Genomic DNA, 17068 nt, shown 5'->3' on the forward strand with positions numbered 1-17068 from the left:
CCAAAGTCTAGTAACGCCAACATAGGAGCCTTCCTCAACTTCCCCTTGAGGTGGATGAATGCCGCCTCGCATTCCGCTATCCATACCATCTTCCCTTTTCCCATTTGGTCCGTTAAGGGCAAGGCTACTCTCGAATAGTGTCTGATAAACTTTCGATAGTAGTTGCATAGCCCCAACAATGCCCTTAACTCGTGTACATTTAATGGTCACTCCCAATCCTGGATCGCTTGGACCTTCTCAAGGTCCACTTTGAGCCCGTCCTTGCCCACCACATGCCCGAGAAACTTTACCTCTTGTTGAGCAAAGTCACATTTGCTCTTTTTAGCATACAACTGGTGTTCTCTTAGTTTCTCAAACACCTTCGTCAAGTGTTTGGCATGCTCCTCTAGCATTTCAATATAGATCAGGATGTCGTCAATATAGACGACCACAAAGTGATCCAGATAGGGTACAAAGATATGGTTTATCAACACCAAAAATGTTGCCGGCGCATTGCATAGCCCGAAGGGCATCACCAAAAACTTGAAGCTCCCATACCTCGTTCGACAGGTTGTCTTCTCGACATCTTCCTTTGATCTGGTAATATCCTGACCTTAGGTCAATCCTCGAGAAGTATTTTGCCTTTCCCAACCTATCGAACAAGTCTTCAATCCTTGGCAAAGGGTATTTGTTCTTCTTTGTATATTTGTTGAGCAATCGGTAGTCTATGCACATGCGCATAGATCCATCTTTCTTTTTCACAAATAACACTGGTGGACAAAGGGTATGTTAGGTTGAGCAAGTCGCCATATGGGGCGCCAACTCCTCTAGTTGGCACTTAAGCTCCGTGAGTTCTTTTTCGTTCAAACGATAGGGGGGATGAACCACCACCTCAGCATCCTTGATCAGCTCAATCTTATGTTCTATCGGTCGTGTGGGGGGCAACCCCACTGGTAGCTCCTCTGGCATGGTATCCTGGAATTGGTCCAACACCCGCTGGATCAATAAAGGTACTTCTTCCATTCCTGTCTTTTTGTCACTCCTCACCGAGAGTAAGCACAAAAATGCAGCCTTGGTCCCTTTAGTGAGTTGTCCCCTCGTAGACACCAGGTTTAGGCACGAATCTTTGGCTTTGCATTGCCCTACCTTTAGATTCTGGGCCTTCACCCTGGATCTTCTTCCTTGGGCATTCGCTAGTACCACAAGATTCCTACTTTGTCCATGCAGGGCTACCATGAACAGATTGAACCAATCCATCCCGAAGATCACATCAAATCCCGCCATGTCTAATATGGTGAAACCCATGTCTACTTTCCAAGTCCCTACTTCAACTCTCGCTTGTTGAAGTACCTCATCAGTGCTTTAGCTACCTTGAACAAACTCTATAGTCCTTGGTTGGCCTAGCTGCTGCACCGTTAGTCCGGCTTGCCGGACTATGTTTGCAGCCACAAAATTATCCGAAGCACCCGTGTCAATAAGGATCTTAACAAAGCTACCCCCGAGCTTCCTTCGGAGGGCTAGTAGATGTCGTGAATGACTCTCTACCAAAGTTTCTCATGTAATAAGTAACTTTGAGCTAGGGACTGGATCACATACCTCAATTTGGACTTCACCCGACTTAATGGCCATATTGGCTCTAGCCTTCTTTGGGTAGGGACATTCCCTCGAAAAGTGTCCCGCTTCACCGCAATTGTAGCATATGTTGTTTCCCACGCTGCTAAACAACTTGACTTTCTTATCCGTGGGTTTGTCTCTTTTTGCTTGACTCCCCCACGTACTCGCTCACTGGCCATCGGATTTGCCTTTTCGGAACCCTGAGGACTCATTCTTAGAGAAACTTTTCTTGAATTTCCTTTTGCTATATGTTCCCCTTGGTTTGGCCCCTTTGCTAAATGTGGACCCCGACCCCATCATGTTCCCCTTTCGCAGGTTATCGTTGAAATGCACCTTGATGGCTGCATCTAACGCTTCCTTGTATTTGGTCAGGTTCCAGCGCATCACCTCACCGCGAGCCCAAGTTTACAAACCTGATATGAAGGCATAGAACGCATCTATATCCCCCATATCCATGACAAGTATCCTCTTTGCCATAAACCCATTCACATACTCCTGAATGGTTTCGGTCTGCTTCAGCCTACTCAGCTCGTCTCTTAGATGCAGAGTAGCATTCGGAGGAACGTAAGTTGCGCAGATCCTCGCCTTCATCATGTCCCTAGTGGCCACCAGTCCTTCGTTGGCCTCCGTCGTTCTCCACCAAGACTTGGCATTATCTGCCAAGTATGGTTTTGCACATGGGACCTTCTCCGAGCTCGGTAATCGCAACACTCGGAAGTAGTCCTCCATATCGTAAAACCAATCCTCCACCACCTTATAGTCATTCACTCCCTTGAAGACCGGTGGGGGCTTTGGTTTGTACTTGGGAACTACTAGAGGGACTGATTCCACTTCGGTCTGTTCGACCTTATTTGGTTCTACCTCAGTCCCTACTGAAGGGTCTGCACCTTTTACGCTACCAGCATTCGCAGTCTTTCACTTTTGCTTCCGCTTCTTGTCATGCTTTAGCTTGTGTACGAGAGTCTCTAGTAGGGCATTGGTCTGTGCCAATTGTCCTTCTAAAAAGCCCAATCGAGCCTTGGACGACCGAACCTTGCCACCGGACTCCTGTTTGGAAGTTTCCTCACTGGAGTCCTCCTCATACAAGGATTCTTCATCCATAGCCTCTCGTTCGACTAGAGGCTCCAGCTCTGGAGGAGGTTCCGTCTCAGCTTTGGTTTGCTTCCACCCTGCCTTTGCCATCTCCCAGCAATCCGCCTCTATCCTTCGCTAGAACTGAGGAAAAGGCTCCGATACCAAATTGTAAGCCACAAATTTTTCCTTTCCAATTTGCCAACTTACCTTGTCTACCCGTCCAACACTACCTTGGCTTTTGCTAAGTTCCCTCGTCAAGGTTCTCACCTATGGTACCAGCTCCTACTTGGGCTTACTTAGTTTCAGCTACTCACTACACGAGCAATGGAGCGTTAGCCATCCATTCACGGATTCCCAAATCTCTCCCAATCCCCCTCTCAAGGTTAGACTGGACTTAAGGTTCGGCTACACTCCCCGCAGGCACAAGCAGCCAAGCACACCAAGCCTTCCTGTTCCTAACACCCCTTGGTACCACAAGACTTGATCATAGGACCCTAAATCCCAAGTCTTGAGTGCAACACTTGCTTCAGGACGCCAGGGCGAAACACTGTGGCCTAACGACCCGGTATGGGTACCTTTACCCCCCCCCCCCACTTCCATCCCGAAGGAAGGCCTAAGCCCCTAGGAAGGGCGAGGACCAATGAGCCGCATGGTACTCAAGTGGGACACCACTCCACATGAGCCGGGAGCACCACAGTCGATTTCGCTTTCGGGAGTGGGAGCTGCTCTTGAGCACTTCCTGGGGTGGCCCCTTCGGCACCACCCAAGTCCCTGCTCACTCCCACCCAAAGACCCTCGGCCCCAGTCTCAACCTCAAGTCAGTTTGGAAGCACCACTGGAGAGTTCCTTCAAGACTGGTTCCTAGACCTCACTATCCCTACTATACTTTTGGAACCCCCTGCAGCCCCCCCCCCCCCTGGGAGACGCATGTTTTGGGCTTTCACCCCATGACCCGTATTAGTACTCGGACTCGGTCTCGAACTCGATCTCGGACTCGATCTTGGACCCGACTTCGAACTTGGTCTCAGACTCGATCTTGGACCCAACTTTGGACTCGACTTCGAACTCGACCTTGGACTCGGTCTCGGACCTAATTTGGATCTTGGACTCTGTCTTGAACTCGATCTCGAACTCAGTCTCCGATTCGGCCTTGGACTCGATCCCGGACTCTATCTCGAACTCAGTCTTAGAGATGAACTCTTTGTCATTTCGGTCATGCTTTTGGGGATCCTTTAGCCTACAACACCTTGGCAAGTTGGTTCCTTACACATGGCTACTTTTGAGGTGCTAGCTTGCTAGAACATAATTTTTTATATTCAACTCAAAAGAACCCTTTTTGCAAGTGTTACTCTAATACTAAGTACACCCCCAACTCCTTAGGATGTTCTAGCATTTATTAAAACTAGCCCTGGCTATCATTTCAAAGACCCGTGTCCTCATCCATATTTGACCTCCTATAGTCACTAATTCCAATTTCAAATTTTTGAGCACCATCTTTAATTATATAAGGATAATCTTATAACTCCTTTATCGTCTAAGAGTTTCCATCATTCCCGTGATCCTAACAATAGTTGTTTACCACAACTATATCAACCAATTTACTAAGTCAAATGCTTATATAGATCACATCCTCAATTCTATGAGGAAAACCTTCTATTGTTCCCAAGATCTCAAAGTCATTCCCTTATTAGCCCCTTTTCTATCCATCATATTGCATACACGTTTATGTATGAACTCAGTGGAGAATCATGCCCTCTCGACATGCTACTCCTTGAGGATGGACCCACTTTTGGGACCTTCCAATGCCAATATCAAGTGGTGATATTCTTAACCACCAATAAAAGCCGGACTAAGGAACAATTTTAATCAAATTGTAAGTGACTAAATTTTCCATTATACTTTAATTACTTAACCACATCTTTGACCACTTGGAGGAGTCTCACTCACAATCTTTATAAGTTCTATTCTGAACTTGGGGACATGCTATCCCCATGAATGGTATCTGTACCACTTAGCCTTCGCACTTGGTCCAAGTGCTCCATATATCCAATCTCCTAATAGACACCCCAAAGGTACCACCAACGTATTAGTCTGTTACATTAAAGTCATGTCTATTTACCCTTGTCCCATTGGTAGTCCAAAACCACCCATACCATAGTCTCATCTCTCAAAGACTAGGCTATCCATTTATGGGTGGTCATTCTAGAACCATAACTTAGCACCCTTAGGATGTCTAAAGACATAGGGAACACCCATTCCTAATGTCTCTTCTTCAGTCCCCACCAAGTCCCACTCTGCCTACGCCAGTGCTTGCCAACACTACCACTAAATTAGGGCTTGAAAGCCTAACCACTAAATCCCATTGACCTCTGGGACTTCCTCACCACGTGATCATGGTCACTACACAAAAGGACTACTCTTCTTCTTTTCCACAATCTAAAACTTTGGGACAACATTTCGAAATACCATGGCCCTACATGAGCCTCATGGTTACTTTCCCCACCTTTTGCTTTTAGCCATATGGCTAGAGCAAGGTTCTGATGAGCCATACTAATTATCCAAGTAGATAGTGCCACCCACACTTAGATTGGGAGCATTAACCATTAGATCTCCTGGAGAAATTAGAGCTAGGTACTTTGATTTTCTTTTAGATTCATGCTTCACTTCTACTTCTTGCCCTAAATTTAAATGTGCTAGATAGGTTACTTCACTTATCGAACACAACTTCCTCCCTAGCAAGTATGCTTTGGTTTTGCGAAGTATTAAGAGGTATATGTCACTAGTTGCTTCTAACTATTGACACTAGCACACATATTTATACTCATAACAACCTTGAAGATGCTAATGAAGAAACTAATCTAAACTTTGAAGATGCTAATGCAAAAATTACTTCAGATTTTGATGATGCTAATACAAACATAGCACATGCTAATGAAGCTCACACAAATATAGACCTTGAAAATGCTAATGAAGCTCATACAAATATAGACCTTGAAAATGCTAATGAAACTAATACAAATGCAGTAATCATCAAATTATATTATTTATAAACTAGCACATCAAAAGAATTATAATAACCATACAGCATATATGTTTAATATTGAAAATATATCATCCATATGTGTTGTTTATGGTGCAGTACATTTTGAAAATGAGTCAAGCTCAATGTGCTCCCAGAATGGAAAGGTTTCAATTGCTTGAGCATTAACACTAATAGAGAAAATTGTCAGGTTTTCCCATTGTGCTGAGCTAGTGAGCCTCTAACTGGAATGATCTCGAGAGAACATGTTTCAAGGCCAGCACAAGTGAGGAGATTTACATGCAAATGCATATAGAAAAGATTTCAATTGTTTATTGTCATTAATTTGAAAGTTTTAGCAACTTATATTGGCTGATCTCCAAATGATTTCACTTCTATCAATCCTTGATAATCTCAATTAACATACAAAATTTTACATAAATATCTAGAAATTTAATTAGATATTTAAGCTGGACCTAGCAAAGTTCAAAGATACTTTCTATGGCGTGCAATTCATAAGTAAGCTAAAAGCAAGTTACAAACAAAGACAAAAAAATTGAAACGAATTTAAAAAGAGTTGAAACGAATTCAAGAATTCAAACGAAATCAAACGACATCAAATGAAAACAAACTAATTACAGCCAGAGCTAATGCCGCCTGAGTAGCAACGTTGATCGTCCCTGGCTCCTCCTCATTGATGTTCTTGACGAGCTTGTTTAGAGGTCTCGTTGCCTTTTGGACGAGAGGTATCCAGCAGCTCCTTCCTTGCCCATGTCTTGTTCGCAACTAGAGCGAGCAAGCAGCCAGTACGTGCTTCTTTGAAGATAACTCCCTGACAAGCAGGGCCGTGAGCTGGCTCAACGTATCAGTGTCCTGTCGTCTCACAAGCTTAGTTATCTCTTGTCCTTCCAGGCTAGCGTTCTTGAGAAGCCACAAAAGTGCTGGCTCCACTTGGATATCTTTCACTGTGAAAACAAAGGTTGCACCCACGTAGACATTGCAAAGGATAGGATCTGTTCTCATCCCAGTCTCGGCTTGACGATGAACCTCCATTCCTCGTTGCAGCGGAAAAAACTTTCACCATCCTCCCATCAGCAGCTGAGAGAGTGGAGCATGGAGCGCAGTGGCAAAAGTTCATGCGTTTGCTCCACAGCACTGTTGCATCGATCGAAAGAGCTGCAAGGCCACCTCGGCCTTGCCATTCTCTCTCACTGAGTACTTCACCAGAAACTTCTATCTGAATCGTGTGACTCTCCGTCACTGCTCTGCGCTCAACTGTGTCATAAAGCTGATTATCCCGCCAGCATTTGCCCCATTCATGGCTTATTCACAACCCCCCAAAGATGCGAGTGAATATTCTAGAACCCTGCTCAAAGTATTTCCGAGCCAATCACGAGCTGCCACGTGTTATCTAAATTATCTAAATATTTAGAACGTATCAATCCTTATTAGGGCTTGCTCGAGCGCGGAGTGGGATTTCCATGGTGGTGACGACGCCGAAGCACTCGGCCATGGGATGCGCGTCCACGCCCGGCGCCAAGCTCCACCGGAATCGATGCAGCAGATTCGCGAGGGCGAGCTGGACAGTGATCAATCCCAGCGCCATGCCAGGGCAGCCGCGCCGCCCCGATCCAAACGGGAGGAGCTCGAAATTCTTGCCGTGGACGTCAATGCTGGATCCCAGGAACCGCTCCGGGAGGAAATCGTCGGGGGATTTCCACAGGGCAGGGTCTCGGCCGATGGCATAGACATTGACGAAGAGGCGCGTGCCCTTGGCGATGGCGAGGCCCGCGACGGTGGCGTCTTGGGTGGATTGGTGGGGGATGAGGAGCGGCGCTGGCGGATGGAGGCGGAAGGTCTCCTTGATCACTGCGTGGAGGTATGGTAGATCTTGTAGCTCGTGTTCTTGGATGATTTCCTGGCGGGCATCGCCGAATTTCGCGCGTAATTCTTCCTGTGCTTTCTCCAGGGCTCTGGGATTGTTTAGCAACTCCGCCATTGCCCATTGGATCGTGGTAATGGAGGTGTCTGTTCCAGCTCCCAAGAGATTCTAGACGAGAACAAACACAACATGTAAGAACTTCCAAGGTATGGATTCTTTCTTTGTTTCTTCTTTAGAGTACCTGGATGAGTGCCTTGATGTTTCTAGCTTGATTGTTTGGATCTGGAGAGTCTAGAGACAAGAGTGTGTCGACGAAATCTCCAACTCCATCGTGAGCTTGAGTTTGTTCTCTGCTTTGCCTCGCAAGGACGTGCTGATCGACCACTTTTTGCAGGAACTCGTCCTGGATCTTGTGCAGGGCTTTCATCTTGGCGACGCTCGAGTCGAACCACTTGAGAAACGGGATGTAGTCGCCGATGTGGAACTCCCCGAGAAGAATGGTTCCTTGCTCTTGCATATGGATGAAGTCTCTGGTGGCCGCGAGCTCCTCCGTCGTCTCTCCGGATCCAAAGTAAGCCTTGTTCATCACCATCCGGGTGATGACGTTGAACGTAAACTCCGTCAGCAGATCTAGCAGCACGAAAGGTTTGCTCGTCTCCGCAACTTTTGCGATCTTCGCTAACAATCTCTGTAGCTCTTCGAGCCTTGCCTGGTGCGACGAGGCGAGGCGACGGTCTGTCAGGAGCTCCACGACGCACAGCTTCCTCATGCTCCTCCAGTGCTCGCCGTATGGAGCAAAAACCATGTCCTTGGAGTCGTAGAGGATGTACTTCGTGGTGAGCAACGTCGGCCTCGATGCAAAGGTGAGATCCTGGTTTCTTAGAAACTCTCTCGCCATCTCGGGGCTTGACGCGATCACCACGGGAACCGAGCCAAGCCGGAGCTTGACGAGGGGGCCATACTTTCGAGCAATCGCGAGGAGAGAGTGGTGAGGGAGCTTTCCCAAGAGGTAAAGATGGCCGATGATCGGCAGTGGAGTGGGGAGTGATGGCGATTGCGATGCTACTCTCAGGTAGAACACGCTCGAGAAGACAACCAAGATCAAGAGAATTGCAAAACCAACTAAGAACTCCATGGTCTCCAACGAGGTGAGCGTTCTTCTCTATTAAAGTTCCATTGTGGTACTCACTCTTTGTGCCATAGAGTTTGTTCCTCCTGGTATAAGGGGCCTTGCGAATCTCATGGTATGCTTACTTGCGAATCTCATTCTATTCGTTATTCTTCAAGGAAATGCTCTTGATCATGGCTAAGCATCTATAACAATGATATAATAATGAGGAGTGGCAAACTTTCTGATCTACCCAATGGCAGCCGTCAGATAAGAAGTAACTGTTAAGGGTTTAGTGGGTCACATGTAAAGGGTTGACCGGCATTAACATTTAACCTTTTGCAATGGAGACTTTATCATTTGGATATGATAATTCCCTCTAATTTCCTTTAACGAATTTGATAATTTCCTTTGAGGAAACACATTTGTGGAATATTTATTGTTTTGATATTATTCTAATTTGAGTTTCCAGTTTAACAAAATTATAACATTCAAAACAATGTTAACTAACTAGATATGATTCGAGTCATTAGATTAAAGGTGGACCCTAAAAGGGTTTCAGTTATCACTGGGATTCTGTAACTCAAGGATTAGCACAATCTGTGAGGAGGACACTAACGTCTTGACTCCAATCTTCTTCCAGGACAGTCGGGCAAAGGTTTATTAGATTTTGTAAACAGTCATCGCTCACTTGCTCGCAAAGCGATATACTCCTTGAGCTTCTCGACTTGCGGCAGCGCCACTTTGGCCGAGGGATGCTCGGACGCGGCCGCCAAGAGCTTGTGGAAACGCGGGCATTTCGCGGGCTTCAAGCCCATCGCTTGCTCAACTCCTGGGATCCACACCGCATAGGGTGCCAGCAGCACATCCAAGAACGACATGCTCGCGCCACCAAAGAAGGGGCCCTCTTCCTCACTGCCCAGCTCCGCCAGAGCTCCCTCGATAAGCAAACAGTTTTGGTTGAACTCCTCGTTCACGGCCGCGTCACCGTTACTACGCAAGAATCGTATCAAGGAGTCGGAAAGCTGTGTGATCGATAAGCAAGAAGAGTATGAAACCCGTAGCAGCAGATTTCTAGTAAGAGAATCCATACCTTTTTGTCGATGAAATCGCTCCAGAATCGGTGCTGTGCGCGAAGGAATGCGTCCTGAGGCAAGAGTGGGCTAGTTTCGGGCCAGACCTCGTCGATGTAGTGGATAATGATGGCCGATTCCAGGATGGGCTTGCCCTTGTGGATGAGAACGGGGATCTTCTTGTGAACTGGATTGGATTCGAGCAGGATCTTACTCTTGTTGCCAAGGTCTTGGGGGAGATCTTCGTGCTCGATGCCTTTGAGCGCTAGTGCAAGCTTGACTCGCATGGAATAGGGGCTGGGCCAAGCGCTGAGCAGTGTCACCTCTTGATCGCGAGAAGCCATGGCTGGAAAATTGAGAAGGAAAATTGGAAATGCGAATGGAATGAGGTTTGATCGAATGAAGGGTCGCTTTTTATAACATAAAGGGCGTGTTCAAGGTGGCTCCACCTACGTGAATTTCCGAGAAGGCAGAGGAGAAGGCTGAAGGTAACAGGCTTAAACTTTAAAAAATCGATTGATTTTGACTTTGGTCCTTCCATGAGCCTGAAGCTTAGCCCATTCTTCACGGTGATCGTATCCAACAGCAAAGCTCAAGCCCTGCTGGGGGAAATTGTCTCATGGCACATCCAGAAATTCTTGAAACACTTTATTGGCCTTTGATTTTTGCTTGTTTTTTGCAGTAACTTGTGATCTCGAATACAAGAGCCTCCTGTTAAGAGTATCAGCCCAAAGTCATCAAATTAAACCCAGCATGATCCTGTTCTTGAGGAAAAAATACCCCAGTAATTATCTCACTATCTGTGAAAGTAGTTCTTGCTATTGGTCTCTTTTTTACCTCACAGTATGGAAGCAATCTGGATATTTGCCTATGCTCTTATTGAAATTCCTGACCTTTGGGTGAGGTTTAATGCTTGAGAATAATTGTGAGTGAGTTATTGTAAAGGTTAATAAAACTGTTAATTTTGTATGAAATAAAAATAATTAGAAGTATATGTTTTTAAAATAATTTCTAAAGTTTTTTTGTGAGGGTCAAGTATATATGCCGTATACTAATATTAACGTAGTAGAATTTTGATAGCCGTCGGATTGGTTTCAATTCGGACCACTTGCTTTTATATATAAACTAAGGTTTTTAGGCTAATTGATATGCACATTTCCTGTATTCCCTTTCCATATTCTAAACACTCACATTGAGCACCTTTAATTGTCCCTGATAAGTGCTTGGATTTGGGATTTTGGTTTAGATCTAACTTTTGCATTGTTTAGATCTAGTTTTTTCCATTTCCTTTCTTTTATTCTTTCCTTTAAAGATTTTGGTTTAGATCTAGCTTTTTGCATTATTTAAATTTACCATTTCCTTCTAGCTTTTTGTCATTTCTCTTTTTTTCTCTTTCTTTTTTGTTCGTCTTCATGGTAGATCAGCAATCTCCTCCTTTGACTCTGGAGTAGCAGTTGATACAATTGCTTGATGCTATGTGCTTGCAATTGAACAACCAAACTCAGTTGATGGCATCATTCACAGCACATGGTATAACTCCTCCTGCTCTTGGTGCTAATCCTTGCGTTCGGCCGGAGTTCTTTCGCGGGAATCCTAAGGATGATGTGTACCATTGGTTCGATCACTTCACGGTGATTGCCACATATCATTCTTGGGATGATGCTCAACATTTGCGTGAGTTTCCCACGTGTCTCCAAGGGATGGTGTTGCAGTGGTACAATGGTTTGAGTGCAGCCACTCGTGGGGATTGGAGTGTTCTCTCAAACGTATTCAAATGTGCCTTCGGACATGCCGACAATTGTGATGATGCCTTCTAACAATTGCATCATCTTCGCCAAGGGCCATCTGAGTTGGTGATGCAATTTGGCGTTTGTTTCCGAAGTCTTTTGTTTCGTGCGGAGTCAAATATGTCGGAGCGGATCAAGCTAGGAATGTTGTAGCCAGCACTTCATCAAGATTTTGTCAGACTTGTGCATGCACTTGCTTCCGCCACCCTTGACAATGCTCTTCACTTGGCATAACATTATGAAACGTCACATTTTCCACTTCTCGATGCACGTCCTTCAACTCCACTTGATGCTGTTGCTGCTCGAGTCCAAGGACAAGGGCGAGAACATGGTCCTGGCCGTGATGTTCACTACTAGGCATGTGATGAAATTGGTCATATTTATCGATGTTGTTAGCATTTTCCAGATTGACAACCTTCATTTCCTAGGTGGAGACCTTGGCGTCAGCAACGTCCCATTGGTGCTGCTGTAGTGGAAGGTTTGGACACCGAGATGCATCCGGGAAATGAGGAGTCACGCAAGTAATGGAGGGACCTTGCACAAATAAATCAGTGATCTCTTCATCTTTCTTTTGGGAGTATCATTAAGGGGTTCACTTGGCACCAGTTCATCCAGTGTTTACTTTCCAAGCTTGTTTTTATAACAAGAGGTCTCCTATTATTTTCTCCGTGTTGGTTGATACAGATTTGAGTTTATCTTCTATTGCTCGACTTGTTGCCACATGTTGCCCTCTACACTAGTGTCGTGCGGCAGAACCAGTTTTCATTCTTTATGGCAACAGCCATACACATGCATGTGCACGGGATGAGGCGGACCTAATTGTGCATGTGGGTGATTTCGAGCTTGAGTTGCAGTCATTGCGGGTGGTGCTGAGTCAAGCTTTTGACCTCATTCTTGGTATTGATTGGTTGCAGTGCAATCATGCCAAGTGTGACTTTGAGGCTTCTCCCTCTTGTCTTATACTTCCTTATGTTTCATCCATTTCTTTCACTTCCATACCTCTTCATCCCTTTACTTTTACCTTTGCTTCCATTACTTTTGTTCCCCCATTATTTCCTCCTATATTTCTATCTTGTTCTACTCTTCCCTTTTCTGATCCCTCTAACGATCTTTGTGTTGTAGTGGTTGACCGGCTCATAAAGGAGTATTCTGATCTCTTTGAATTTGACCTATCGTCTGGGGCCAAGATTATCACATGTCATTTGATTCCAACCGGGGATGTTTGTCCAATCAAGGTTCCTATTTGTCGTTAGTCACCTAAGGAGATCAAGATTTTATGTGCAAACGTCAAGGAGATGTTGGAGAAGGGTATTATTCGGAAGTCATCGAGTCCTTAGGCATGTGAACTTCATCTTGTGATGAAGCTTGATGGGAGTATTTGTTTTTGCATTGACTATCGTCCGTTAAACGATGTGACGATCCCAAATGTGTACCTTCTTCCTCACATTGCTGATCTCTTGGATCGTCTAGGGTGAAGTCGGTTCACCAAGCTAAATCTTGCTTCTAAGTACTAGCAAGTACCGATGGCTGAAGAAGATATTCCTAAGATTACTTTTCATACACCATTTGGTTTATACGAGTTCTTAGTGATGCTGTTTGGTTTGAATAATGCTCTAGCAACTTCTAGTAGATGATGGACGAGGTTCTTTGCAATATGCCAGAGGTGACTGCTGACTTCATTGATGATGTCTTGATCCACTCGGAGTGGACATGGGAGGAGCATGTTCATAATGTTTGTAAAGTGTTGAATCAGCTACATGACGTTGGTTTAAAGTTGAAGCGGTCGAAGTGCGTGTTTGGGTCTAAGGACACAACTTATTTTGGGTACTATATTTCTAGTGAGGGTTTGCAAGTTGATCATAACAAATTTGTAGCTATTCTAAAGTTCCTTACTCCAAAGTGTGTGAATGATGTGCAGTGCTTCTTGGGCAAGGTGCAGTATCTCAGTTGTTTTATGGATCATCTTTCTGATTGCACTGCACCGTTGCGAGCATTATTGAAGTCATCAACACCATCTTTCATTTGGTCTTTGGATTATGAGCGAGCGTTCGTGGATCTCAAAAAGCTATTGACAACTCCTCTGGTTTTGGCATATCCTGACTACACTCGACCTTTTATTTTGCACATGGATGCTTCCAATATTGGTCTTGGAGGTGTGTTGATGCAAAAGAGCCTGAGTGTGCTTAGTCAACACCATCCTATTGCATATATAAACCGTACATTACAACTAGCGAAGGTGAACTACTCTACAACAAAAAAGGAGTGTTTAGCAGTAGTTTGGGGTTTCAAGAAATTTCAAGCTTATCTACATGGTTCTCGAACGTTACTTGAAGGTGACCATGCTGCCGTTACTTCATTATTGAAGTGAAAGAACCTTGTTGGTTGTACTGCTCAGTGGGCTTTAAAGCTTCAGATATATGATTTTGATGTTGTTTATTGCCTAGGGAGTTTTATAGCTAATGTTGATGCCCTTTCTCAAGTTCCTTTTCCTTCTCCACTGTTTTCTCATGTTTCTGACAAGTCTATTGTTCCAGCATTTGTGGATTTTTTAGACGAGGATTCTGTGCCATCGGCAATTGTTGTACTTGACGTTTAGTGTCCATAAAGTGCAGAGCAAGATCTACCTTCTCTTGATGAGATTCGCAAGGCTCAAAAGATTGAACTGTGTATTCGAAGGCTTCGAGATGGGTTTAAGAATTTTGCATCACTTGCTAATGACTTGCCTTTCCGGCATTTATATTGTCAATATCACCTTGAAGATGGCCTTCTTTATTTTGTGGGGATGAATCTTGATGATCATTTACGGCTGGTGGTGCCTTCTTTCTTTATTCCGTAGTTTCTCCATGCTTACCATGATTCTCTTATTCTAGGTGGGCATATAGGACATCGTTGTGTAACCGAGAAGCTCCACAAATCTTTCTATTGGCCAAAGATATTATCCGGTATGTGATATTATCTGGTATGTGCATAGCTGCGTTTAGTACTAAGCTCGTAATACTCCCCCTTGTGTTATAGAAGGATGGTTGGAGTCAATTGTAGTTTTCCGTCCATTTGAGTTGGTGGCGTTTGATCTTATGGGACTTTTTCCACGGTCAATTGCTAGCAATGAGTATGTTATTATTGTTTTTGACTACTTGACTCGTTAAGTGGAAGTTGGTGCTCTTACTAGTGCCTCTACAACTACTGTTGGATACTTCCTCCTTAATCGAGTGGTGTTCCAGCATTCTTGTCTAGAGCAAATTCTTTTTGATAATGATCACTTTCATGAGTGTTTATCATCTACAATCAAACAATCTGGTGAAACGGCTCGTTTGGACATTCAAAGGGATGATTGTGAAGTATGTGAACTTTCAACATTTGAATTAGGATAGTTATTTGACGTCTCTTTGGTATGCATATGTCATAGGGGTGCAGAGTTTTGTTCGTGCTTCACTATATAAACTCCTATATAGTCATGATCCAATATTAGCAATGGAGTTGGATTTACCTTCACGATTGCTATGAGCTGCCGATGCTAGGTCGTGGGATCAGTATTTGAGGAGCATTCTTCCATTTATCCAAGCAGAGTCTGCCAAACACTTAGGCCGCATACAAGTGGGATAACAACAGTGCTACAACTCCCATCATCATCCACCTGCAAAATACAAAGTGGATGATTTGGTGTTAATCCATTTTCCCTATCTTACGGTACGTGGTTTATCTAAGGGGCTCCCTGTGCAGTGGAAAGGATTGTATTAGGTGTTGTGGCAAATTAAACCACAAGTTTATGAGGTTCGGCATGACGTCCAGCAGACCGATCCTCTAGAGATTGTGCATGTGCAACAGTTGAAATGCTTCATACAAAGGGATCAAGAATAATTAATACCACCTATAAATCCGCTAATGCCTCCTCCTTATGTTCCTCTAGATTCCGGCCCGTCTACAAGAAAACCCATTATTCCGATAAGAGGGGATGATGTGAAGGCTAAGTGTACGGCTATGATGCTATATATTAATATTAGTGTAGTGGGATTTTAATAGCCGTCGGATTAGTTTCAATCCCGACCGCTTGCTCCTATATATAAGCTAAGGTTTTTGGACTAATTGATATGCACATTTTCTGTATTCCCTTTTTATATTCCAAGCACTCACACTTTTATTTTTAATTTCAAGTATTAAAAATCTAAAAATGTTAAATTCCTCATTAAACTTAGAGGGCTTAAACAAATTTATCCTGTTTAAGCTTAACAATTGCAATTATATTTGAAAGGAACTGTGTGTATAATGAGTTATAAATATAATAATACAGTTATAGAATTCTAGAATATGTTTTTTTAATTTAATTGGCAAGTGGGGAAGTGGAAGAAATCCAGGATGTCTTGGCGTTGCTCACTGGCGTGCTCAAGCAAGACCAGCTCCTCTTCTCTGGCGATCACTGGGATTCTGTAACTCAAGGACTAGCACAATCTGCAAGGAGGACACTAACGTCTTGACTCCAATCTTCTTCCAGGACAGTCGGGCAAAAGATTTATTAGATTTGTAAACAGTCATAGCTCACTTGCTCGCAAAGCGAACGCGAATAAACTCCTTGAGCTTCTCGACTTGCGGCAGCGCCGCTTTGGCCGAGGGATGCTCGGACACGGCCGCCAAGAGCTTGTGGAAACGCGGGCATTTCGCGGGCTTTAAGCTCATCACTTGCTCAACTCCTGGGATCCACACCGCATAGGGTGCCAGCAGCACATCCAAGAAAGACATGCTCGCGCCACCAAAGAAGGGGCCCTCTTCCTCACTGCCCAGCTCCGCCAGAGCTCCCTCGATAAGCAAACAGTTTTGGTTGAACTCCTCGTTCACGGCCGCGTCATCGTTACTACGCAAGAATCGTATCCAGGAGTCGGCAAGCTGTGTGATCGATAAGCAAGAAGAGTATGAAACCCGTAGCAGCAGATTTCTAGTAAGAGAATCCATACCTTTTTGTCGATGAAATCGCTCCAGAAGCGGTGCTGTGCGCGGAGGAATGCGTCCTGAGGCAAGAGTGGGCTAGTTTCGGGCCAGACCTCGTCGATGTAGTGGACAATGATGGCCGATTCCAGGATGGGCTTGCCCTTGTGGATGAGAACGGGGATCTTCTTGTGAACTGGGTTGGATTCGAGCAGGATCTTGCTCTTGTTGCCAAGGTCTTGGGGGAGATCTTCGTGCTCGATGCCTTTGAGCGCTAGTGCAAGCTTGACTCGCATGGAATAGGGGCTGGGCCAAGCGCTGAGCAGTGTCACCTCTTGATCGCGAGAAGCCATGGCTGGAAAATTGAGAAGGAAAATTGGAAATGCGAATGGAATGAGGTTTGATCGAATGAAGGGTCGCTTTTTATAACATAAAGGGCGTGTTCAAGGTGGCTCCACCTACGTGAATTTCCGAGAAGGCAGAGGAGAAGGCTGAAGGTAACAGGCTTAAACTTTAAAAAATCGATTGATTTTGACTTTGGTCCTTCCATGAGCCTGAAGCTTAACCCATTCTTCACGGTGATCGTATCCAACAGCAAAGCTCAAGCCCTGCTGG

General features: G+C 44.8%; 3 protein-coding genes across 3 annotated transcripts; all 3 read right to left on the reverse strand.

Annotated features, from left to right (window-relative positions):
* Window positions 1-7124: 7124 nt before the first annotated feature.
* LOC9660957 (cytochrome P450 71A1) lies at window positions 7125-8715 on the reverse strand. The gene is made up of 2 exons (XM_002962863.2): window positions 7810-8715; window positions 7125-7736 (listed from the first exon to the last, which is right to left on the reverse strand). The coding sequence occupies exons 1-2, from the start codon at window positions 8701-8703 to the stop codon at window positions 7125-7127; spliced, it is 1506 nt and encodes a 501-aa protein (XP_002962909.1). The 5' UTR covers window positions 8704-8715.
* A 595-nt stretch (window positions 8716-9310) lies between these two features.
* Window positions 9311-10129, reverse strand: LOC9662175 (probable glutathione S-transferase). Its single transcript, XM_002962864.2, has 2 exons — window positions 9770-10129; window positions 9311-9701 (listed from the first exon to the last, which is right to left on the reverse strand). The coding sequence occupies exons 1-2, from the start codon at window positions 10091-10093 to the stop codon at window positions 9357-9359; spliced, it is 669 nt and encodes a 222-aa protein (XP_002962910.1). The 5' UTR covers window positions 10094-10129; the 3' UTR covers window positions 9311-9356.
* A 5873-nt stretch (window positions 10130-16002) lies between these two features.
* LOC9662176 (probable glutathione S-transferase) lies at window positions 16003-16842 on the reverse strand. Its single transcript, XM_002962865.2, has 2 exons — window positions 16483-16842; window positions 16003-16414 (listed from the first exon to the last, which is right to left on the reverse strand). The coding sequence occupies exons 1-2, from the start codon at window positions 16804-16806 to the stop codon at window positions 16070-16072; spliced, it is 669 nt and encodes a 222-aa protein (XP_002962911.1). The 5' UTR covers window positions 16807-16842; the 3' UTR covers window positions 16003-16069.
* Between the last annotated feature and the right edge of the window lie 226 nt (window positions 16843-17068).

Source organism: Selaginella moellendorffii, unplaced genomic scaffold (genome assembly GCF_000143415.4).
Source record: "Selaginella moellendorffii unplaced genomic scaffold, v1.0 SELMOscaffold_2, whole genome shotgun sequence".
Classification (NCBI taxonomy): domain Eukaryota; kingdom Viridiplantae; phylum Streptophyta; class Lycopodiopsida; order Selaginellales; family Selaginellaceae; genus Selaginella; species Selaginella moellendorffii.

Excerpts from the sequence above, each read along its gene's own strand:
- LOC9660957 (XM_002962863.2), bottom strand. The coding sequence starts at position 8,703 with ATGGAGTTCTTAGTTGGTTTTGCAATTCTCTTGATCTTGGTTGTCTTC. Across the intron at positions 7,737-7,809 it reads ACATCAAGGCACTCATCCAG|AATCTCTTGGGAGCTGGAAC; the intron begins GTACTCTAAAGA and ends GTTCTCGTCTAG.
- LOC9662175 (XM_002962864.2), bottom strand. The coding sequence starts at position 10,093 with ATGGCTTCTCGCGATCAAGAGGTGACACTGCTCAGCGCTTGGCCCAGC. Across the intron at positions 9,702-9,769 it reads GCGATTTCATCGACAAAAAG|CTTTCCGACTCCTTGATACG; the intron begins GTATGGATTCTC and ends TCGATCACACAG.
- LOC9662176 (XM_002962865.2), bottom strand. The coding sequence starts at position 16,806 with ATGGCTTCTCGCGATCAAGAGGTGACACTGCTCAGCGCTTGGCCCAGC. Across the intron at positions 16,415-16,482 it reads GCGATTTCATCGACAAAAAG|CTTGCCGACTCCTGGATACG; the intron begins GTATGGATTCTC and ends TCGATCACACAG.